Raw genomic sequence first — 25231 nt, 5'->3', positions numbered from 1 at the left:
TTCAGCATAGCTAGAGGACAATGGCTTCTGTCTTCTGCTAAGTCTTAAGTTTCTCAAACACGGAGTTTGAGAAGCAATTACTCATTGCTCGGAATAATCATGAGGTTCAGATACCTGTGGCAGCAGGGAACCAAGGCCTATTTCCTATCGCTTCATCCTGTGCTCCTCATGTTTGGTATTGTGTGGAGGCTGATAAGCCGGGTGTGGTTTACATAATCTCTGCAGGTGACTATGCAAACCCAGATTCAAGCCAGGTTATTTCAGGATTAAGCATGTGACTCCATCTGGGTCAATGAAATAAAAGTAAAGTTTGCTTTAAGGATCTTGGAAGAATTTACTTTATTCCTGAGACGGACATGAAGCAATGACTTTGTGGGGCAGTGAGATGGCCCAGCAGGTAAGGGCACAGAGCTATCAATCCCGATTACTGAGTTGGATCTCTGGGAAACCATGTGGTGGAAAGAGAGAACCAATTCCTGCAAGTTGTCCTGTGGCCTCCACACTTACACTCTGACATGACTGTACACACACACACACACACACACACACACACACACTCACACCCCCCCCCCCCCAAATGAATAATAGGGCCTGGAAAGGTGACTTAGCAGTTAAGAGCAAGCACTTCCTGCTCTTCCAGAGGACCTAAGTTGGGTTCCAAGCACCCACATTACTTGGCTCACAACTAACTGCTTGTAACTCCAGCTCCAGGGAATCCAGCACCCTCTTCAGGCCTTCACAGGTACCTTCATACATATGGCACCCACACATACATAAATAAAAACAAATATAAAATGAATTAATAATTTTTAAGAAATGAGCTTGTAGTTGGAGTGTAGCATGATGGAAGAGGACTTACTCAGCATTCTTAAGACTGTGTTTGATACCTAGCATACACATAGATACACACACACACACACACACACACACACACACACACACAGACATACACACAGAGAGAAATACAAACACCTGAAAAGGAGAAATAAATAATCTCATTTTAATCATCTTCCAGATAGCTTTGTATGTACTGGTAAATCCAAGAAATCCTTCAGACATTTTGCTTCTAGCCTCAGATGAAAAACACGTAAAACCAGGGCAGAAGGCATCCTGGCCATCACTGAGGATGGAGCTGGATCACCGATGAAGTTCTCAGAAGCCTGCCTTATTCCTGTGCCTGGACTCTTAGGTTCTTGTTTGGCTTCTACGGTTTCAAGTTGGGTGTTCTGACACAGCCAAAAACAACCCAACGGAGAAAAGGCCTCCTGAATCTGTGAGGCACCTTTATATAACTCATCATTTAGTGAAATCAGAAAGTTTAGCATGAAGCGTCTCAGTGGAATTAGAAGCTGTTGCTATTATGAAATTGTGAGGCAGAGATGACTATTGAAATTAATGCAACACAAACGACCGGAGAGCTGTTTCATTAGGCCGGGGAAAGAGGCAGTTCCTAATTACTGCCAGATGCTTGTTCCTTTTGCATGGATGCCAGGAGGGTGAAACAGCCACCGAGGAAGGAAGTATTTTCTGAGGAGAGCCGGATATTTAGATTTCTGGGCAGGCTCACAGCGTGAACATAAACAATATTTTAAAAAATACCTTCTTTCTTCATGTGGTGGACAGCTGCTGCTCTGGCTGGCCTGGAAGCCATCTTGGCTTTTCTGGGGGCGGGGCAGGGGTGAGTGGGGAGCTAGCACCCCACTTCTCTGTGTCTCTCTCCTCTGCCTTGTGCCCTGTCATCTCGTGGGAACCAGCCACACCTGATCCCATCCCAGACACTAACCCCCAAAGGTGGGAATGTGTCTTCAGGCCACTCCCACTCTCACAAGAACTCAGATCTCCAGGGGAATGATGCAAGAGGGAAACGCTCCTTGGAGTCATTCCTAAAGGGACCCTCCATGGGTCACGTGAGGGACCCAGAGATTGCCTTTCGGAAGCCTGGATCTAGGGGCTCTCCAGTGGCTTCACTTAGGGCAGTGCTGTGTTTTAGCTATTATGGTTTAGGTGAGCTGGGTGGGAGTGTGGGTGGAAGCTTGGTTCTGTGTATAGTGTTGGGAGGAGGCATGTGTGACTATAAGCCTGATATAAATGTGTTTATAGCCCTAAGCTATCATATAATCAATTAGAAAAAGTTTATTGGGAATGAAAGCGTATTTTGCTAATATGTTTAACACACCATAGCATTTACTGCTTACAGGGCACTGCTTCTTTGTTTACTCCTCATTGTCATCCACTGGTGTGTCCTTCCTTTGTCCACTGGTGTGTCCTTCCTTTGCTTTTGTTTTAGATTTATTTATTTTTATTTTATGTGTATGTTTTGCCTGCATGTATGTGTGTGCGTCTCCTGTGTGTCTGGTGCCCGTGGAGGTCAGAAGAGGAGGCAGATTCTTTGGGACTGGGGTTATGGTTGGTTGTGAGCCGCCATGTGGGTCTTCTGCAAGAGCCAGTGCCCCTAATCACTGAGCCATCTCTCCAGTTCTCAGTCACAAGGCTGGTAAATTATGGAGCCTTGATTCAGACGGTTACTCTCTGAATAAAATGGTATAGGTGCAAAAAGAGCTGAAGGCCAGGAGCAAGGGACTGAACAGAGGTTGCCAAAAGCCCCTGGGTTCCAGCTATCCTTTTTTGAGTACATTGAAAACTGCTTAGAATTTCCAAGGGGAAAATGCTCATCTTCTTAGTTAACAAGTGTGAACTGAGCCCAAACACCTGTGTTTTCCTTTTGCTGTTGCTAGGTGATCCGTGAGCATCCTTGGAACAATAAATTATTGAAATCTATGCTGAGCATAGTTAATTGTATAATTTCAGCTTCTAGCATTTATTTCCATTAAAACTGCCTCATCATGTTGGGGGTGTTTAAAAGGCTGAGCAGGAAAAGGGGCAAGTAGACAATTATAGCTTTATTTATAGTTGCTCTCCTCCACAGTGGACTTCTCTCAGCCCATTATTATCGACTCTATTAAACACATGTGGAATCAGGCACTAAGTCGTTCAACTCCAGGTGCTGAGCTCCTACCATGTCAAGCAGTGTTCTGGGCTCTGGGGACGTGCCAGTGTACAGGCAGATAAAACCCTTTGCCTTCACGGTGCTGATATTTTTCTGGGGCACTCATGCTTTAGTTTGATCAGGCGGCTATTATTTTATAGTATATGATACTTGTTATAATGAAGAACATCATCGATTCTATGAAATACAGATATGGCATCTCCATTTTATAGATAAGAAAACCGAGGCACAACAATATGAAATAACTTGCTCCAAATCCCACGGCCGGAAATAGCCAAGCCTCACTCCTGACTTGCATGGTTCCAGACTCTGTACACCCAGTGATTGTACTCTCTCTTTGTAGATGTGGCTGGCTGAAGGAGGTCATCACATCTTATATTGCCACTGCACGGTTGAAAAAGTCTGCATCTCTCCAAGCTCCCGATTGCTTCCATCACTGCAGAGAATGCGTTTGTCGGAGGACTGTGCTGGCTCTCTGGGGGAGATGTTAGTTGGCCTGGTGTCTATAGTCAGTCCCCAAAGAGAGGACACTGTGACCAAAGATTGCCTGCCCACGGTGACAGTATCTTCTTGGAGACAGTGAAGATCTGTTATGTGTCCCAGATTCATAGGAACAACCTATTCACTCCATATACGCTAAAGTACTTGTCCTCACAACAAAGTATGATATATTTCAGAAAGTTAATGATGACCTAATTATCTGGTCCTAACTTCTCTAAAGTTGTGATGTGTCTTGTAAAGTGTTCTCTTATAATTGTTATCAGCCAGGAAGTATTTGTGATAGCATGGCTGCCCATTGATGTTGCACTAAATCACAGCTGTTTGTGTACCTCTCCATTGCTCCCGGTGCTGGAGGAACCCCAGTCCCTCACATATGTTAAAGCAAGTGCTGTACCACTGAGCTGCCCTCCAGCCCCTGCTCACATTTCAGTTGAATTCTCAACAGTGTTGATACTGGTTTGTTTCTTGATTATGATGTTTCCCTGGTTCTTGTCTGTTGACGTCTGCTGCTAAGATCATTTTGCAAAATGGAGTGCCAGTGGTGAGAATGGGGGGTGGGGCAACGAGAAGAGAGGCAGCTGGGAGTACAATCACATATAGCCCTGTGGTCATGCTAAAAACTGTTGTCTTCATCCTGAAAGAACATTGCTTCCCTGAAGATTAATTGTCCTTACTTCTGCCCCTGTCGGAAACTATCCCCAAAGGCTAATTCTCACTTTAAGGACAGGAATCATTTTGCTGAAAGGCTCTGACAGAAATCTGTCTATTGATAAGGTACAGTTCCTTCCCCATATGGCTACCTTTTAGGTCTTGAAATATGACAAAATTTACCCACAGGTAAAATACCTTTAAAACTCAATTTAGACCCAAGTCTCAGGTTTGTCAATCACTTTGCGTAAAGGCAGGATAACTTGCCTATATGTCAGCATGCTATGCAGCCGAGGCTAGTCAGAATCTTTTAGGATGCCTGCGGAGTAGCAAGGCAGTCTCTGTATTTACATGTCATATTTAATTAGTTCAAAGATGCTCATTTTCCCACATCTTACTCTCCTAAAATGAGGATTTCACTATAGAAAGGCCTGGTAGCCTCGCCTCGGCAGCATCTTTCTTTTTTGTTGATATGTAATGACAACTGTAGAGCTGGTAGTGTTTTAGATACAGTGATAGAGTAAACAAGTGTCAAATTCCTGGAAGCGGAGCCTAAGATACATTGCGGGGGTTATACTCGTTCATTTCTATGACAATAATGAGATACCCCAGGCTAAGTGCCATATTAAGAAGGACGTTTACTTAGCTCACAGTTGAGCAGCTTCTGCTGGGTTCTGGTGAAGGCAGATATCCTTATGGATACCTAATGTACCTAATGGAGAGGTACACAAACAGCTGTGATTTAGTGCAACATCAGTGGGCAGCCATGCTATCACAAATACTTCCTGGCTGACAACAATTATAAGAGAACACTTTACAAGACAGTGAATAACCTTACAATGGCAAGATCACATGTAGGAAGGAGAGCTCCCACAGCAAGACAGGAAACCAGTTTTTTGAGGGATGGGCTGCTCTGCTTTATGGTCACAGTGTCCACAAAATGCAGCTGCTTGGAAGAAACAGCATCATTGCTCCTGGCGGCACTCAAAGGAATGGATGTATCCTGATGGTGTCTGATTTTCCAGCCGAGAGTTCGCAGGCCGCCACTGGCGCAGGGCAACCAGAACCTTCGAGAAGCCTCATCTACCCAGGGTAAGGAGCAATTCGGATAGGAATGTGGCAGATCTGGCTTCTAGAAGAATCCACAATTCCAGATTCAACCTCAGACACAGCACAGAGGCATAACCTTTATCTCCTGCCTGGCATTTCTGGAATCCACCCTTCCTTTATCTGATTTCAAGTAACCCCCCACCCCAGGAACTTAACTTTAAAGAGAAATTGGAGATTTGCTGTGGCACATAGGTTGGCAGATTCTGACAGATTGCTGGGAGAGCAGCACTGACCATAAGGAAATGGATGCTCATGCTCTTGGGGCATTTGAAAACATTTGTTCAAACCGTGTCATGTGGATAAGCTTCTCATAAAAACTGTGTGAACCGGTGGTCAAATAAGGAAACAACAGAAATGTGTTGGGAAGGTTTCACTTTGCTCACACTGCTGACAGACCCACCTGTGCCACACTCTAGTGTAATTCTTTATCCTCTCCCATCCTGATTTTAGAACTTAATTTACATTTATTTGTTTGTGGTGTGTGTGTGTGTGTGTGTGTGTGTGTGTGTGTGTGTGTGTGTGTGGTATCACAGGATGACGTGTAAGAGTCTGTTCTCTCCTACCAAATGATGTTTGAGTTGGACTCAGGTGGGCAGGCGTGGTGGCGAGTGCCTTTACCTGCTGAGCCATCTCACCAGCCCTATCAGGCTCTGCCAATGATGTAGACCAGGACACAGCAATTGTAGTGTATTTATTTTCCCCATTGTACTGATAACAGTGGATACAACCAACAACCCCCAAAGCCTGTCCGACCCCTGTTAGTCTCTAAGCCTTGTAAGCAGGAGATGGAGCAGCCTTCCTGGTTAATAAGAGAAATCTCAATCTTTGTATTCTTCTTACCTAGATGAGCTTGACTTCGTATTTGAATTGACCTAGAATAAATGCTAACGTGGTTAAAGATGCAACTTGACCAAATTGCGCCTTCACAGAGTTACACTTGGTGTTAAGGAGACCTTGGCTCAGGGTAAGTCTGTCACAGGTAATTGTCCAGAGCTACAGAGTCACAAGGCAAGGCTTTGGGATAGAGGCAATGGGGTTAGAAAAGTGAGCACCAGTGAGGACTTGGATAGTTTTGATTAAAGTGATTTACTATGGAAAGAAAAGTTGGATGACAGCTGTGGCCGAATTAGACCAGGGATGACCAGGCCTTTGGCATGGTGAGTGTGCATCAGCTGAGAGTGAGCCCATTCTCACGTGGGATGGTCTCGTGGAACTCTTCTCCCGGGCAGCTCTGTGGAGCTGCTCAGATCAGTGCCTGTGGTGAGGGCTCATACTCAACAGACTATCTCCTGAGCAATGTGTCAAGAGCTGTTTTTACACCCAAACTACTCTTCACTATCGGAGTGACTACTTCATTTCTCTGAAATTTCTCTCTTAATAGATAAGTATTTTGAAAATCCCCTGGTAATGGGTAAGTTCAACGATGCAATAAGTCAGATCAGGCTGAATTAATAAGACCAGGTTTAATCTGAGCAGAGCAACTCCCGGGTGACTCTCGGGGGTGGGGTTGGGGTGGGGGGCAGAGGAAGCAGGAGAGAAGTTACACAGAGGGTCGACGGTCCAGACCTTAAATACCCTGTAGGTGTGGTCTTGAGCTCTGGGGGAGGAGTCACTGCTTGGTGGGTTTTCTGGGGCGGGGTCTGGATGGGAGGAGTGGGACCAAGTTCCCAGCGGAACATCTGGGTGGGGTTTGGAGATTCCCAACAGTAGACAATTCATATTGGTGTATAATCACAGTACATAGTGATGGGTTTCATAGACATTTTTATATATGTCATATAGCTGACTGTATTTACTATGTTTACCTTCCCATTCCTATCCCCATCATTCTCATTTATTCCCTCAGAAAGCCTCTCTTCCACCTTTTTGTCCCATATCCACCCATTTATGAATCATGTATCTCCATGAAATCCAGGATCCACAAATAAGGAAAAACATGTGCTGTTTGTCTTTCTGAGTCTGAGTCATTCCATTTAATAGGATAATCTCCAGTTGCATCCATTTTCCTGCAAACGACATCATTTTTTTTATGGCTGAATAAAATGTTACTGTGCACACATACCATATTCTCTTTATCCATTTATTTCATGGTAGGTTGTCTTAGTTACTTTTCTACCACTGCGACCAAGGCAACTTATAAGTTTATTTGGAACTTACCATTTTAGAGGGTTAGAGTCTGTGACCCTGAGGGCAGGGAGCATGGCAGCAGATATGCAGGCATGTTGCTGGAGTAGTAGCTAAGAGCTTGTGTGGTAAGACAGTGACCGTGAGGTGGGGGGGGCAGAGAGAGAGAGACAGAGACAGAGACAGAGAGAGGAGAGAGACAGAGAGAGAGAGAGAGGCAAACACAACTATGAAGTTCTCTTGGTGGTGTCCTGACTTGAGTCCTTCAGGTGTTTAATGGGAGTGGTGTAGCTGGCATTTCTCTAGAATTTCTTATCTGCCCAAACTTTATCTGTTAAAGACCCATAAGGGACAATACACAGTCATTTGCAAACGCTGTTTTTTTTTTTCTCACACCTTACCCTTCTGTGATTAAACATTGTAAACCTTATGAAAAGCACTAACTACTGGGGATTTTTTTAAACTTCAACTTCCCTGGGTGTCTACAGGATGAATATTCTCCATTGCACTTTACAGTAGAGGCTGTTGAAGAATACAAAAGAAGGGAGGGATGGAAGAAGGGAGGGAGGAAGGGAAGGAATGGGGAGGAAGGAGGGAGGGAGGAAGATTAAGAAAAAGAAGAAAGTTACTATGCTCAAAGACTAGGAAGACAGATGAAAATATGCCTGTCTTCATCATCCTCTCCTAGCATGGCTCACGAACACCTGTTTTGGGTGAGTGCCACCCCAAATTTTTCATGTATCCATTTAATACTCTATCCATTTAATACTCTCAATGACTTTTTGGAGGTATCCATTGGAGGCCGGCTTACAGATGAAAAGACTGATCTCCATGGTGGCCCCCAGTTCGGCAGTGGCGGAGTCATGGCTGCATGCTGAGGTCTGCCCAACGTCAGAGCACATGGTCCTTCCGTGGTTGCTCATTGCCCCCATGGTGAAGATTCAAAGCTGAACACAGTGACTAACTGGCAGAATCTGTCACAGCAGGGAGTAGACTCCATCAGGAGTGCTGCTGCTGTTTATTGTGCTTGACTGTGAGTTCTGTATAATTCTCACGCTCATAATGTGGTCTGTGTGGGAGCATGGAAAGTGCCTAGAAACCATGCACTGTATGATTTGCTACTACATTGTCACAGAGGAACTAGATCAGTGGTTCTCAGCCTATGGGTCATGACCCCTTCAGGGAGGTTGAACTACCCTTTCACAGGGGCTACATATCAGATATCCTGCATATCAATCAGATATTTACACTGTGATTCATAACAGTAGCAAGATTACAATTATGAAGTAGTAATGAAAATAGTCTTATGTTTGGGGGTCACCACAACATGAGGAGCCATATTAAAGGGTCGCAGAGTTAGGAAGGTTGAGGGCCACTGAACTAGAGAATAGTGCAGACAATATTGAGCCTTCCCACGGGGCCAGGTATACAGTATGGAATACATTAAATTTGAGCACATTATTTTTTCACTCTCCATTTCTGGCTGCCTCCTAGGTAGAAGTAGACATGGATATCTGATCATCCATCATGTCCTATGGGAAATCACGTATGTAGCCTTTGACATGACCAGCATTTACAAGGCTCTATTGAGTATGTGATCAAGTCTTGGTTATCGGGCACACACAAGTGGAAAAGCACAGCTTCAATTTCGGTCCCCGTCTGTTGCCCTTTGACCTCTCGACTTCTTGTTCCCATATTCTCTTTTTCTTTCTTTAAGATGTGTGTGTTGCCGGGCGGTGGTGGCGCACGCCTTTAATCCCAGCACTCGGGAGGCAGAGCCAGGCGGATTTCTGTGAGTTCGAGGCCAGCCTGGGCTACGAAGTGAGTTCCAGGAAAGGCGCAAAGCTACACAGAGAAACCCTGTCTCGAAAAACCAAAAAAAAAAAAAAAAAAAAAAAAAAAAAAGATGTGTGTGTATGTGTGTGTGTGTGTGTGTGTGTGTGTGTATGTGCACCATTTGCATGTAGCTCCTTGAGGAGGTCAGAGGACACCAGATTCCCTGGAACTGGAGTTGTTGTAAGCTGATGTGGGTTCTGGTAATGGAACTCAGGGCATTACAAGGGCAGTAAGTACTCCTAACTGATGAGCCATTTCCAGCACCCCCCCCCCCCATATGTTCAGCTGTACGGTGTTTACAGCAGAACCACCAGATTTCCTGTATGTCTCCTAACTTGAGGCACCTGGAAGGGGCTGAGTGTGCCTTTCCAAGAAGCTTTCAAGCCGTGCTGAGGCTTGTGGTTCCACATCCTCTCTTTGAGATTACCTGGTCATCATGCCTTACCCAGATGAGGCTCCCTCCCATTGGCTTTCAGATGTGACTTCACAATAAGATTTGATGGCATGAGCCTATTACAGGTGACTAAGCAAGCTTCCTGAAATGCCTACCAGCACGACAGTAGACATGCCTTGATTCTTTTCTTTGTAAGAAAAGTCTGGTCCACAGGTAGATTGACTTGTATTATTGGAAGATGATAGTGTTGGTAAGTAAAAAATAATTTAAAAATGCGTAAACCCACAACTTGGCATTGGATAGTAAGGCAAAAGCCAAGTTATATTTCTTTCTCTTCTTCTGTTGCAATAGGAAGGCACACTACCTCCTGCTTTTAAGCAAGCAAAGTCACACTTAAATCTTAACTGCTGAGGATGAGATGGGGCAGCCCTTTGTGGACAGCAATACTATCTCTTGGGTTCTGAGGTGAGTACTGTTCCATTGCTAAAGGCTAGGCTGAAAAACAATGCCCCAAATTAGGCACCTGCCTGCTCCTGTATATAGAGAGTGTGAGATGCCTAAGGGACCAGGAGAATTCATGTGTCACATACAGGCAGGGTTCATTCTCCACCTTGCTCTGTCTCTTCAAAGACATTTTCAAGGCTGCTCTTTCCAGGGGACTAGTGGCTTTTGAGATTTGGCTTTGAAACACTAGTTCTTGACTTGGGTCTGCCTGCCTTGCAAACAGTGCTGGCTAATAGTTTATGTTCCCCAAGAGTTAATATGTTGGAAACATAACCCCCCAATGCACCAGTGTTAGATGCGGGATGTTTAGGAGGTGATTAATGGATTAATGTCATTATTGGAGGCAGGATCTCACTATGTAACCCTGGCTGTCCTATGGTAAGGCCAAACTGTGGGAAGGGAGTTCCAGGTTTGAGACAAGTAGTTGTAGTCTCAGAAGCTATGTTCAGTCTCCTTACTCTACAAAGGCTGCTGTCTGCACCTCCAGGGGCAAGGATATAGACTAAAAAGTGCAAAACAAGAAAAATATGATTTGTATTTAAAAACAGAAAGGGGCAAAAAGCGCTTTGGGAACTAATCCACTTTTAATCTGTCTGATTTGACAGCTGCAATTTGCATCCATACTCAATCCTTCTTCTTTCTCCTCTCCTCCCCTCTTCCCTTCTTCCTTCTCTGTTGCTTCATTTTTGGTGAAGAGTTAGGGACTGAATCCAAGGCCTTCATCATCCTAAGCAAATATTCTACCCCCAACCACACCTCCAACTCTATAATTGACTCATTAAGATGAGCACAACAGACAAAATCTGAAATTTTTTTCTTAAGACAAACTTTTATTCCAAATTACTTCACTTTACTCAATATGTTTAATCTACTGGACCTTGCAGAACTCAAACTGCAGGTTATTGTGGCAATTGCACATAGTCTGTCTAATAATCAAAGGGATTTATTTTGGGTTAACTCACAACAAGCATAAGGGAGTTGGTTGCAGGACCCAGGAGGGGGAATTCCCCTTTTGTCTAAGGAAGAAAGTTCTAACCTAACATAAAACTATATACAATAGGAATAATTATCAAGGAGAAATAAAGGGTAATGACAAACAAATGGAACTACAACCAACAAGAGCAACATCAAACAAGAGACACATACTAAAATCCAGAGAAGTCTGGAACATAGGTAAATGGCACATTACTGAGATCATTCCAAAAGGTGTCCTATCCTGAAGAACTTGAATCTAATATTTAATATGTTCTAGATAAGATACGAGAAGATTGTGACTGTAACTGTTAGTCTTCAATCCCATCAAAGACCTGAGAAGGAATATAATAATACCTGAGAAATGGGAGATGGACGAAAGCAACTTTGGGAGTCTTGCAAGAGTAGACAGAGACAGTGGGCAGCCTGGACAGTCACGTAAAGTTGCTCAGCATCCTTGGTGCATTCAAATTGGCTACAGGCCTAGAGTATCTGACAGACCATTTTTCAGAAGCAGGAATTTTGAAATACCATCTTACCCTGTCTTGGCAGAGCTCAGTAGTCACTTTTCCTTGTGTCCTGTTCATTCAGGAGGGACAGCATTTGTACTGTCAGCAGTCAAGGCAAGGGCAGTTCTTTGCCCAGTTTTTGTGCCAAAAAGAAGAAAACTTCCAAAGGGAAATGTCTTAGAAGCCCAACATTCTCTCCAGATCAAATTGGTGCTGCCAGGAACAATCATGTCTCACGTCAACAGAATTCTAAGTTATTTAAATGCCATATTCTGTAGGTCTATGAAGCGTTTGAAGATTACCTGTCCATCTGACCTATATATCTGTAAATCTGGACAACCTAATTAACATAACTATAGAGATGACAAGCATAGGTGACTATAAATCTGTAAGTCTTATCTACCTAAATAACCTAAGGACTAAGGCTTCATGTAAACAAGGTAAACAGTCTGTAAGTAAATGTACAGTAGAAAGACAATGACCTCAAAATTGTGACAATACACAAAATAGTTTAAGCAGAAGTAGAAATGTATAGTGCAATATGTAATATGATAATAATCCTAAATATGTATCAATATACAAAATACTCTAAACAGAGGTAGAACATACGCACAGTATGACAAGTATAATTTTACATTTATATCAATATACACACACTTCAAATAAGAGTAGAAATATATGTACATTACAACAAATATAGTTCTGTATTTGTATCAATATACAAATTATTAAATAGAAATATAAAAATCGTTTACATTTGTATCAATATACAAGAATCCATAACTGCAATTTGTCTAAAGCTGATATTTACTAAGTTAGTTTACTAGTATTGCAATAATCTACCTTAATATCCTATACTTATCCACTCCCCTTTTTCTTTTTTTTTTTTTCTTTGGTTTTTCGAGACAGGGTTTCTCTGTGTAGCTTTGCGCCTTTCCTGGAACTCGCTTTGGAGACCCCTTTTTCTTAAGGAGAACACCAAGTCCAATATTTTCTTCCATCCTCAACCCTATAATCATTATCCATAACCCTGAGAAACATGAAACCTTTGAGAAAAAGGACGTCGTTTCCTTAGAATTGCTTTCTGCTGTTTATGGGGCAATGGTATCTCTGTGGGGTCCTATAAGAAAGCTCAGATAGTTAGGTCTCAGTTGGACTAACTGTAGATTCTGTAGCTAGTCTCAGAGTTAAGGTTGTCTGAGATTCTGGCTAGAAGTATAGTATGATGGGCCATCTTATCATGGAACTATCTTGGAGAGTTTTCAGTTCAAGGTTGATCATTGAGTAATATTTATGAATACCATGGCATCATTCTGTATTGGGTAGAGTCATTGTTATGGGGCCCCATCTTCCTTTTGGAGACTTCAGAGATTGCTATTGGAAAAGACTTATTTTTTTACTGTGGAAAACGTGAACATTTTCAATATCAAGATGGAAAGTTTTGGATTTATACTGGATAGAGATGGAATTCTTCAAAGGCAAGGAAAAGCATAGAAAGACATAGAGTCTAGATGACAGTGGTCCCTAAATTATTGGTTTTCTTCTGTCTCACACCAGTTGGCTCTTCAAATATGAGACAGAATCTCCTAATTTTTAATATGATTGGGTTTAGAGAAGGAGAGAGCTAAATTCCAACTCCAAAGCCAGCTTGATTTATAATTGAATTGAGACTACAACTATTCTAGAGTTAAAGAGATATTGGCGTTAGGCAGTGAGGTATTACCCAGTAGAATATATTGGTACCAATAGATTCTTTCCTTCTGTTGTATATGTCTGGATATCCAAGGCCTTATGATTTCTGGAAGATGGGTGTTTCTATTATCCTGTAAAGACAGAAAACAGAACCCTGCCCCAACCCTTATCTGTTAAGTTTTTCTTACAACTTGTAGAGACATCATATTGGTGGATGAGCTTTTACTTCTCCTCATCAAGGGGTTTCTCTTGTTCAAATCAAATTTTTATTAGTTTTGTTGGTATCCATAGCTTTTCTTCTCCTACAGAAACAAAAGCAAAACCCCTTCCCCAATGTAGGACATATCCAGGTTTCCATTCTGAGGTCAACACATCTTTGAAATAAACTGGTTGTTTTAGCTCAGGAGTTTTGTCTGTCGTCCAATGTCTCTCCACAGCTGTTGTTCCTTTCTCATCAGCATTGAGAAAATTCAAGGTTAGTAAAGCATTATGCAATCTATTTCTAGGAGTCTTTGTTACTTGTTACTGTTTATTTAGCATATCCTTTAAAGTTTGATTGGGTCTTTCTATGACTACTTTCCCTGTAGGATTGTGTGGTATACCTGCAACATGCTTTATATTGTAATAAGCAAAAAACTGTCTCGTTTTATTTGAGACATATGCTGGGGCATTGTCTGTCTTAATTTGTACAGGTATTCCCATGATGGCCATAACTTCTAATAGATATGTAATCACAGAATCAACCTTTTCAGAACTCATGGGAGTTGCCCATTGAAATCCTGAATAGGTGTCAATGGTGTGGTGTACATATTTTAATCTTTCGAATTCTGCTAAATGAAACACATCCTCTGTCAAATTTCATTTCTTTGTATACCTTTTGGATTGTTCCCTGCAGGTAATGGAGTTTGGTTATAGAAGGGACAGGTAGGACATTTTTTTCACAATATCCTTAGCTCATTGCCAAGTGATGGAGAAATCCTTCTTCAAACCTTTGCTATTTACACGGTGTTTCTTATGAAATTCTGAGGCTTCTAGCATGTTACCTATTAGTAACTGATCAGTCTCATCATTACCTTGTGCTAGAGGTCCTGGCAGACCCTTATGGGGTCTGATATGTGTTTTATATATATAGGATATTCCCTATTTCTGATGGTTTCCTGTAATTGTATGAATAGTGAAGTTAATTTTTTATTATCAGGAATAAATTCAGCAGTTTCAATATGTAAAACAACTCTCTTTGCATATTGAGAGTCAGTGACTATATTTAGGGGTTCTGTGAAGTCCATCATACCATAAGAATGGCATACAGTTCTGCTTTTTGTACAGAGTTGTATGGACTTTGAACCACTTTACTTAAGTCTCCTGATTTGTATCCTGCTTTTTGTGATTTATTTGCATCAGTATAGAATGTGGGGATTCCAGAAATTGGCTTTTGTTGTACAATGTGAGGAAGGACCCATTCAGTTCTCTTTATGAATTCTATTCTTGTGCTTTAGGGATAACAGATATTAATGTGCTTATGCTAATTTTTTCTCTTATCATTTTTTAGCATATTTTTAATAGATTCTTTGAGAATTTCGCATCATGCACCCCAATTCCACTCATTTCCCATCCCTCCATATCTGCCCTTCTCCCTTGCAGCATCCCCCCACCAAAAGAAAATAAAAATATTAATTAAACAAAAACAAAAACAACAACAAAAAGCCCACTCCACTCCTCCATCTTTCCCACCTCTTCATTTGTTGTGGTGAGTAAGCCATGGGATGCAGGCTGGTAAGCACATTCCTCCTTGGTGGCTGCTTTGTTCTTGCCTTCAGCTTCCTGCTTGGCCTTGAGGTCCTGCCTGGACTTTCCTCAGTGATGGACTGTGGTTTGTTCAGCCAAATAAACCCTTTGCTTCCTAAGTTGCTTTTGGTCATGGTGTTTTATTTTTTATCTTCAATGTTTTTTAATGTTTTGAAAAAGTGTTTTTCATACAATATAGCTTGATGATGTTCTTCCCTCCCCCAATTCCTCCCAGATCCTCCTACCTCCCTTTTTGTTCTCTACAGTTTCTTTCTTTCTCTCTTTAAAACAAACAACAACAACAACAAAACCCCCAAAAACTCACAAGAAACACACACAACACCCTCTCCCCACCCAAAAAAAAAATACAAAAAGGGAAATCAAAATAACAATCAAAAGACCAATAAGACAAAGCAAACCTAAACAAATCAAAATAATACAAAAGTCTACACAAATACCGCTGAGTTAATTTCTTGTTGGGCAACTACTCCTGGCCATGGGCCCTGCCCTGAAGTGTGGTTAATATTCCCAGTGAGACTCCATTGGTGAAAACTGACTTTCCTCTTGCTGGTGGGTATCAATTGCAGATACCTTCTCATTTAGGGGTGGGAGCCTGTGCCTACTTCCCCCTTAATGCTGAAACCTTGTCTGGCTTGACCCTGTGCAGGTCTTGTATGTGTGGTTACAGTGTCTGTAAGTCTCTATGTGTGTCCATCAGTCCTGTTGTGTCTGAAAAACAGTTTCCTTGGAGCTATTCATCTTCCACATACATCCCTGAGCCTTGAGGGGAGGGGCTTGATAAGGACATCCCATTTAGGACTGTGTGCTCCAAAGTTGTCTTGGTGTTTTATCACACAATAGAAAGCAATCTGGGACAAGTAGTATCCCCCAGGCTGTGGGTGTAGTTCTACGGTAAGAGGCCTTGCTTAGCATGTGTGAGGCCTTGAGCTTGATTCTTGGTCCCCACACAAAACAAAACAGGACAAAACGAAGCACCCCGCTCACCCCAACAATGGCATACCTAAGAATGGCAAAGTTCATCATGGGAAAAACTGCACTTTGGCTATCTCTGGGAAATCCTTGTGACCTGCTGTTACTTAGCTTCATATGGGCTCTGCTGCAAAGGTCACAAAAACATCACCCAAGGAACGTGCCCCGGGAAGTAACACAATTCTGCTACAGCAATGGTTTCAATCCAGGTCTTGGGAGGACTGTAATGCCAAGTTCTTCCCACAAAACATCAGGAGAGAGACGGAGAGAAAGTAAGAGACAGGGCATGCTGGAAATCAGAACACCAAACACTTGCTGACACTTTAGAAATGTCCCAGGTATATTTGGTTTTGGGTGGCAGCTCACATCAGCTCTTGAATCTTCTCTTCCAGTTTTTTAACATCCGCTCCATGAAGTTCAAAAATCTGTTTCAAATACACAAAGGCACAAAAAACGTTTATTGATTCAAGCGCTGCAAAGCCATCAACGTGTCAAGGAGTTGTGTGTTTGACTGTAAGGTGGTTGCTCATTTCCATAATTGTTAAGGCACTTCAAGTACAAATACACATTAAATAGATTAAATTCATGACCTCTTATTATTTGTCACGAGATTGGGTGCATTCAGGTGGTATGGCCATAGACAATGTGCTACTCTTTCAAAATGGGTGATATGAATATTTCTCCAGGCCTCTATAATTCTTCTTAATGTGTGACCTAAAACATATGACCATGCTGGAGATGAAGAAGCCCAATCCTTGGAATTAGAGCTTTTTATATATTGGCATCAAGGGCTTGTTCATTTAGAGTCACAATTTTCCAAAACTAAAAGTCCTTCTGTGACTCCTGCCCAACTCACGGTTGTACAATTGACTCTTAACAAGTGCATGTTTTGCACTTGTTCCCCGACCCTAACTCAGGGTGCACTTTCTAGTGGATGGTAAATTTGAATTGCAACATTTTTTTAGTAGTATATAAAATAATAAACTCTCTCACTTTCTCTTTTTGAGACAGGTCTTAGGCAGCCAAGACTGGCCGTGAAGTCCAGCCCTAATCCTCCTGCCTCCACCCACGAAGTACTAGGATTACATGCATACAGCGAATATATCCTGCTAGAACATCTTTTAAATAGCTCTCTCACGTTTGGTTTGGGGAGATAGCTCAGCTGGAGAAGAGCTTGATACACAAGCATGAGGTATTGAGTTTGGTTCCCTGGAACTCAACTGAAAAGTGAGGTGTGGTGGAGTGTGTGTGATGATAACCCCAGAGCTGGGGAGGTAGAGACAGATGGATCCCTGGGTTTTGATGGTCAGCTGTTTTAGATAATTGGTGATCTCCCGTGAGAGACCCCAAACCACCAAGATGGATGGCTCCTGAGGAACCATGCTGAGGTTGTCCTCTGGCTTCCAGAGGCACTCACATACACTCACATGAACACACAAAATAAACACATTACACGCAATGAAACCAGGATGTCAACCTGCCCTTTAAGCCCACTGCCCCGTCAATACGAGGTGGATTGGTTATTTGGATGTAGGGAAGAACGTCAGTAAACTGAGATGAGGATTGGGTGAAGACTTGAGCTTCTGATAAGAAGGTTTTGAAGCCAGGAATGTGTGAGGACTTTGGAGTAGGGGCTGGAAAACTCCAGAACAAACCTCTGTGCTCAGTGTGCTGCAGAGAAGTAACTGGCCCCGCACCTCTCGTCTCTGCTCCCCCACACAGCAGCATCCTCTCCGGGGCTGCCATTTTATTCACGCCTTGAGTGCCAACCCCAGGTGTGGGTTCTTTCCATCTCGGCTTCATTTCACTTACCTTCCCATCCTCCATTCCACTTCTGAGACAGCACAATGTTCTTTTGAGTCTTGAGAATAGAGTGACCTATGTGTGGGTGCAGAATTTCATGGTTTATCTGAGGTGCCTGTCTGTAGTCATCTCCCTATAAATAGTTCTCCTGGCTTTTGGCCAGGGGAGGAAGGTATCAGAAGGGATTTGTCAGTGGGTCTCCTTTTCAGGGTTGGGGGAAGCTCAGTCTGCAAAATGTTTGCCTAGCACACATGAAGTCCTCGCTTTGATCCCCAGCACCTCATAAGCTGACTGTGGTGGTATACACCTGTAACCTCAGCATTCAGGAGGTAAAGGCAGGAGAATCCAAAGTTCAAGGTCATTTGGAGCTTCATAGTGAGTTTGGGGTCAGTCTAGGCTACATTAGACCTTGTTTTAGGGGAGAGGGGGTGATTCTTCCTAATATTATGGAACTAGAGAGTAGCTCTGGGGCATGAAGGGAGTTTCACTATCGGGTCTTAAAGGGACTGACCCTTGTCTCAAGCCAGAACTGTAGTGGAATGCAGGGTGTGGGAGGTTTGGGATTCCACTTCAGTCTCTGTGTTTCCCACGGGAGCTGGAAGGGTGGGAATCGCTATGCAAGAATAGTGGTCCCACTTAATCTTCTTTTGGACTTTATGTCCAAGGATCCTCCTAAATCTTTGTCTTTTCTTCTGCTACTGGGGAGTCCGATGCAATTGGAGGGACAAGTGAGACCACCTGAGGGAAACAGCATCCACAGAGAAAAGATCTGTTCCCTTGACCACCACTGTGTAATTCTAGATGGCTCTCTGGACTCCCAAGGCTCCATTAGAAGATATTGCCCTCATCTCTTTAGAGATACACTCAGTGGATCGTATTTTGTCTGCTTTATTTCAGCCTACTTCCTACTTCAAAGGACAGTGTGAACTAAACAAAAAACAAACAAACAAACAAAAAAAGAGGTTGGGGGCCCCTCTAGAGAGAATTCTCTAACTGGAAAAAGCTGTGTCTCACAGTGGGATGGTACAGGCTATGGAATGCAAAAGAAAGGCTCGCAGCTCTGGAGAAGGGTGATCTCCATGATTATGGGCTTATGAGATTCCTACTCGTCAGCCACCAAGGGCAGCCAGGAGCAATAAGAACCGTGGCTACTGTAGAGTCTGATGTCTTTCCAGAGAGACATCGAATCTACCACAGGGGACTGTCACCCACCCTGTTACATGAGCCAGAATTGCACAAAATTCCCTAACTTCTAAGTAAAACCTTAGAGAATTATTGTGAGGGAATCATTGTATAACCATACTCAGACACCATGCTCACCCTCTCACATCATTACGCTCAAAAGCAACCTTACTTCGGAGTACTTCACAATGAGTTGCTTTTTGCATATTTTTGAAATTTACAAGTAGAATTCTACAGATTTTATTCTTTTAAGAAAACTAATTTTTTGTATTTTATGTGCATTGGTGTTTTGCCTTCATGTATGTCTGTATGAGGATGTTGGATCTCCTGGAACAGGAGTTCCAGGCAGTTGTGAGCTGCCATGTGGGTGTTGGGAAATGAACCTGAGTCCTCTAGAAGAGCAGCCAGTGCTCTTAACCACCGAGGCATTTCTCCAGCCCTACAGACTGCATTCTATGTTCAACTTTTTTTTTAACTCAGTATCAAGCTCATGGTATTTATCTGTTCAGCAGCAGTCTGTAAGTGTTTCAGTATTTCTTTGCATGAGTATAACATAATTTATCCACTTGGGCTATGGGGAACAATGCTTTTGTGAACATTCTTGTCTATGTAAGAATTCATTTCTGCTGTATACCTAAAGAATGGAATTATGGGATTAAACTTGAATAGAAGTCCTCTCTCTCTCTCTCTCTCCATCTCTCTGTTTCACTCTCTCCTCTAACCCCTCCTCTCTCAGAAAGGATCTCATGTAACCAGACTGGTCTTCACCATACAACATACCCAAGGATCACCATGAATTGCTGTATGCACAACCACACTCAGTTTATGCTGTTCTAGAAACTAATCCAGGGCTAACTAGGCAAGCATCCTACCAACTGAATTACAAGTGCAGTCCCAGGAACTAACTGTCTCAGCAAAGGAAGAGGGTTCTAGTTGCTCCACATCCTTGACACCATTTGGAATCACCAGTTTTTGTAATGTCAGCCATTCTGGTGGCTTTAAGTGACATTACCTTTGATTCCTAACTAGCCACCTTTAAGATGGACAAATAGCAATCACCACATAACTTTCTCTGTATTCAGTTTTGTGCCTTTTATGTCCCCCCTCCCATGAATCTCAAAACCACAAATGTGCTTGTGACATCCAAGCTTTTTCTGTGTTTTCTTCCATAAAGTCCAGTCTTCTAATGATGTCTGAAGTTTGTCTTTTCCACCTCAACACCATTCCTCACATGAACCCTGAACTCTAGCAACACTTCACAGAGGATTTGCTGACTTACTTATAAAACACGGATTGAGGACCACTCAGCTAATGTGCTTGGCTGCAAGCATTTCAGATCTTGGAATATTTGAAAATAAATAATGAGGTATCTTGGGAACGAGACTCAAATCTAACTTGAAATTTGCTTATGTTTCACATGTCTCACAACCTGAAGTCTGCTCTAGTTTCCTTTATGTTGCTATGGTAAAACACTCTTTTCAAAAGCAACTTGGAAGATGGTAGTGTTTATTTTATCTCACAACTCCCAGGTCACAATCTGTCACTGAGGAGTCAGGCAGGAACCTGGAATGAGAAACCATGGAGGAATGATGCTTGTCGGCTCAATCACTTCCTGGTTCATGATTAGCTACCTTTAACCAGCCCAGGACCACTGACTGAGGAATGGTGCCACCCATGGTGGGCTGGGTACTCCTACATCAGCCAATAATCAAGAGAGTCCCTCACAGGCATGCTCACAGGCCAACCTGACTTGGGCAGTTCCTCAGTTGCTGCTGCTTTTCTAAGATGACACCAGCCTGTGTCAAGTTGACAATGAAGGCTTACCAAGGCAGTAAGCTTGTACAATGCTTTTTCTAATTTTTATTCACAAAACCAAGTCTTATTGTGAACTTTGAAACATCAGTCTTTCAGCATCATGCTGGTATGAAGTATCAGATTTTGGAACATTTCTGACTTTGGATGTTTTGGTTATGGTCACATGGTTTTCTTTTAGAACCTGCACTTAATGAGTACCTACAGTGAGCTAGGGCGTTGTGAACAAAACAGATAAAACCTCTTAGGAGCTCATATGCTAATAATAATTCCATGCTGTTGTTATATAAGCATGGAAATTATTCCAGATACTCACCCATGCTACTCCATCACTCCCTGCTTCTCCCTATCCAGTCCCATCCCTCCCTGATGAAGCCTTCTGTACCATCTTCTTCACCTTCCTGTCGCACTCTGGACTTGCCACTACGACGTAATTGATTTTGTCATCAGTCTGCACATTAGCTCAAGGAGGGAGACTACAGTTTTTTCAGCATATTTTTAGTGTCCAGTTTGGAATTCTCATACAAATTAGTATCTATTAGAATGAGTTCTGCTACACTCATTTTTGGTCATTGAAGTGTGAGTTCAAGACTCGGGGTTGTATTAAATTTCAGGAATTAAGTGTCGTGTCTGTCCCCTTCCCACCCCTATGATTAGTGTTAACTGTCAACTTGACAGAGTTTAGAATCACCTGGAGATGGGCATGCCCATGAGGAATACTTTGATTACATCAATTGAGGTAGGAAGACCCATTTGCTGTAGATGGCACCATTTGCCGGGATCCTGGACTGTACAAGTGAAGAAAGGCACAGGAGCGGCATGCATCCACTCAGTGTTCTCTTTTTCTGACCACAGTTGTAATGTGGCCAGCCGCTGAAGCTCTTCCTGCCTTGGGTTCCCTGCCATGATGGGCTATACCTTGAATTGTAAGCGCACACGAATCCTTTTTCTCTTAAGTTGATTTTCTCAGAGTATTTTATCACAGTGTCATGACAGTAACTAAGACAACTTCCTTCCTGCTTTCTTGCCAGCCTTTCTTTTTCCTCCTTCCTTCCTTCCTTCCTTCCTTCCTTCCTTCCTTCCTTCCTTCCTTCCTTCCTTCCTTCTTTCTTGCCAGCCTTCCTTTTTCCTCCTTCCTTCCTTCCCTCTACTTTCCTTTGTTATGCTGGAGAACTGAACCCAGGGCCTTCCCACATGCTAGCCAGGAGCTCGATCACCAGGAGCTCTGTCACCAAGCTACAGCCTCATTACTGTCTTCTTTCTTTGCCTAGTCGACCAAAGACAAATGTTACAGTTCACCTCCCTGTCCAGAGTTGGGCTTTGTATCTGGGACCTTAATAAGCAAACTGAATAAATGAGGAAAAGCTGCTGAGCATAGCTTATTCCACCAATGGCCTTGATAACCGGATCTGCAATTGTCCTGGGATATCACCAGGGAGTAGGGGGAACGCCAAAGTCCACAGATGCCCCAGAGTGCATGCCTAGAACCCAGGCCTGTTCTCTCATAATTTTTAAATCCTCTCTAGATTATTTATAACAGCCAGTACAGTATAAATGCTGGGTAAATAGTTGTTACCCTCTATTGTTTTAGAAATAACAAGAAAGAGAAGCTTGTACATTTTCAGTATAAGTATTTTTTTTCAGATATTTTTGATCTATTGATTGAATGCAAGACTGTAGAATCCACAGATATGTAAATTCGACTATAAACGGCTTGTGAATTCTGACCAAAGTGTTTCCCCCTTTTAATCTGGTACTGTCTTGTGTCTCTCAAAGGCTTTGACCAGAAGCATCAGGAAGTGAGTTGACAGTTCTCTTAACATCTCCTTTATTTTAAAATATTTCTGCCTGCCCCCCTTCCCGCTTTGAGATACGGCCTCACTATGCACCCCCTCCACCCCACTTTGAGATAGGGTCTCATTATGCATCCCAGGCTGGTGTTGAACTTGCAATTCTCCTGCCTCAGTCAACCAAGAGATAGAATTATAGGTGTGCCACCACACCTAGCAGGGTCATTCTTCATGGGATACTGCTGCATGCTGGAAATAATTGCAACAAAAATAAGATGCTGTTTTTCTGAGGCCAATGGGAGGAGAGAGTCTATTCAGTACTACAGAAATACCAAAATCCAACATGTTTTAAAACAGCTTTCATTATGGACATTTCCAAACACACACACATAAATAGAGTAATGCTTGTTTTGTGGTGATATCGCACACCTTTAATCCCAGAACTCAGGAGGCAGGCAGAGACCAGCGGCTCTTTGTGTTCAAGACCAGCCTGGTTTACAGATAGTTCCAGGACAGCCAGGGCTATACAAAGAAACCTTGTCTCAAAAAGCGAAAACAAAAAGGAGCAAACAAACAAATGAACAAAATAGAGTAATAAAGTGACTCCTTCCTGATTTACCTGTCGCTTAGGTCTAACCAGAGGCCAAATGCCAAATGACATTCTAACATTTACAGGCCGTCTATTGCTGTTACCAGGAAAATGCAAAGGGCTCAGAGACAGCGGTCTCTTCCTAACAAATAGATATCTGAGAGACAAAATTAGACTAATGATGCATACATAGGATAATTATAATAAAATGCATTGGCCAGCTGTTGTACCATTTTGGTTAAGTGAATATTGAAGTTTTATTTGGACCAGCTGCATGGTCCAGATTGAGCTCATCAATTTCCCAGACATTTGGACTTAGTTAACAACAACACGGACAATCGCAACCCCCAATGCACCAGCAACAATACGACAATAAACAACAGCGCAGTCTCACCAAGTGACACACGACCTCCTTGGGGGATGACTGTAGAGATGTTTGTAATACAGCTTATAATTTATTATAACACGAAGAAAAGGAGAATACATTCTCCTTCAAATAGATGGATTTGCTGAGGGATTAGACGGTATGGACAAGATGGAAAAGATAAGTTTAATGATAGAAGCTTTTAAAGCTGCCTCACGGAAGAGAAGGGGACATGGTGACTGCTGTGGATTCTCTCTCGATTCCTTCCACTTCTCTCTTCAGGACCACTTACATCATGAGCAGGTATCTGAACCTCGTTGCCTTTCCTATGCCTCAAGTGGACCTTGATAATGTAAGTAGTTCAATTAAAGCCTTTGGAGTTGAGCTAAAATATACCCAGGAGGCACCTGGAAGAGGTGCACTCAAATTCAAGATAAGGGCAAATAGCTGGAGTCAGACTCCCGTTCCCACCACTTATCTCTCCTGGACGGCACCTTTTGAACTTGCTCTGACTGCGAGACAACAGCAAAACACTAACTGACTTTCTTTGCTTGAAGCTGCCTGCATGTCCTGCTCTTTGAGCATCAGCCACACAAATGATGACAGAAATACGATTCTTTTTTCTGTGGTAGTAACCAACTTTTTTTGTTCATAGACTACTCATTTAGGGCCTGGTAGGCTATTCAAATTTCCTGTGGAAATGCAAAAGCAGACAGCATTAAGGAAACAAACTGGCATGGCTGTGCTCCTGTGTGCGCGTTTATGAACAGGTGGAGGGGCAGCTTTGGCTGGAGTATGTGAATTCTTACCCTGTGCCACCAGCTGATTCTGTTGACCAGACATGAGAAGCTGCTGCAGGGCTATGTCCTCAATACAGTGTGACTTACCACTGAAGGGGATGTGGTGGGATGTCGGAGTTCATCTCCAGCCACCTTGAGAATAGGAAAGGCCATTTTGGACTGTGGCTACCGGAGATGATCTCCTGCCTGTCACTGGGGGTGAGGAATGGGACTATGTTCTTTGGGGTAAACACAGCTTTCGGGTCATTCTCTTCAATGGCGTATACCCATCCTTATGTTTCCACTGGGAAAATCTGCTCAGAATTTCAGTGTTGGGTTTCAACAACCCTTGGCTTATCTCCATTCCCACTCCTACTCACAGAGCCCAGAGTGAGGGCCTCTTAAGCCCAGACGAATGAATAAGCTCATGTCTAGCTTCTCTCTTTTTGGGGTGCTCTGATTAAGGGCACAGCCATGCTTTCCCCTCAATCTTTGTGGACATCCTGGGGAACGTGGGCCCAGGTTTGTCATCCTCAGATAGGTGAGAAACCACCAACCACTCTTTGCTCCCTTTTAGGACTTGAGAGTCATGCAAAGCAGCAGGGCCTTCTTCATCTGGGCAGGTAAGTTTCATCTGTGCAACCCTAGATCCTTTCATGGGCGGGCCACCTCAAGGTCTAGACTTCAAGAGAACCACTGTTCACGTGGGTCCCAGGCGTTAAGTTTTATGAGCACCAGCTAGCACCACAAGTACTCATGATAAAGGTCATATTTTGGTTATCTGCATGACTCATTATGAGAAAAGAGGTAATGTCTGGTTGCTTATGCCTTGTGTGGCTC

General features: G+C 42.9%; 1 protein-coding gene and 1 long non-coding RNA gene across 2 annotated transcripts in view; one reads left to right on the top strand and one right to left on the bottom strand.

Annotated features, from left to right (window-relative positions):
* The first annotated feature begins 541 nt into the window (after positions 1-541).
* LOC128097786 (uncharacterized) lies at positions 542-9036 on the top strand. Its single transcript, XR_008213991.1, has 3 exons — positions 542-5248; positions 6111-6230; positions 8179-9036. It is a non-coding gene; the product is annotated as an uncharacterized LOC128097786 (long non-coding RNA).
* A 3536-nt stretch (positions 9037-12572) lies between these two features.
* The window catches only part of Txndc8 (thioredoxin domain containing 8), a 28022-nt gene continuing 15363 nt past the window's right edge, over positions 12573-25231 (bottom strand). The window contains exons 5-6 of the mRNA XM_052718435.1: positions 17885-17950; positions 12573-16497 (exon numbers count right to left, since the gene is read on the bottom strand). Coding sequence (XP_052574395.1) covers positions 16435-16497; positions 17885-17950 — 129 coding nt within the window. The 3' untranslated portion in view covers positions 12573-16434. The remainder of the gene's footprint in view (positions 16498-17884; positions 17951-25231) is intronic.

The sequence above is a fragment of the Peromyscus californicus genome, unplaced genomic scaffold (assembly GCF_007827085.1).
Source record: "Peromyscus californicus insignis strain IS unplaced genomic scaffold, ASM782708v3 Scaffold_5__1_contigs__length_169319896, whole genome shotgun sequence".
Taxonomy (NCBI): Eukaryota; Metazoa; Chordata; class Mammalia; order Rodentia; family Cricetidae; genus Peromyscus; species Peromyscus californicus.
Note: the sequence above shows the minus strand (reverse complement) of the source record. Positions and strands in the feature narration are given on the sequence as shown.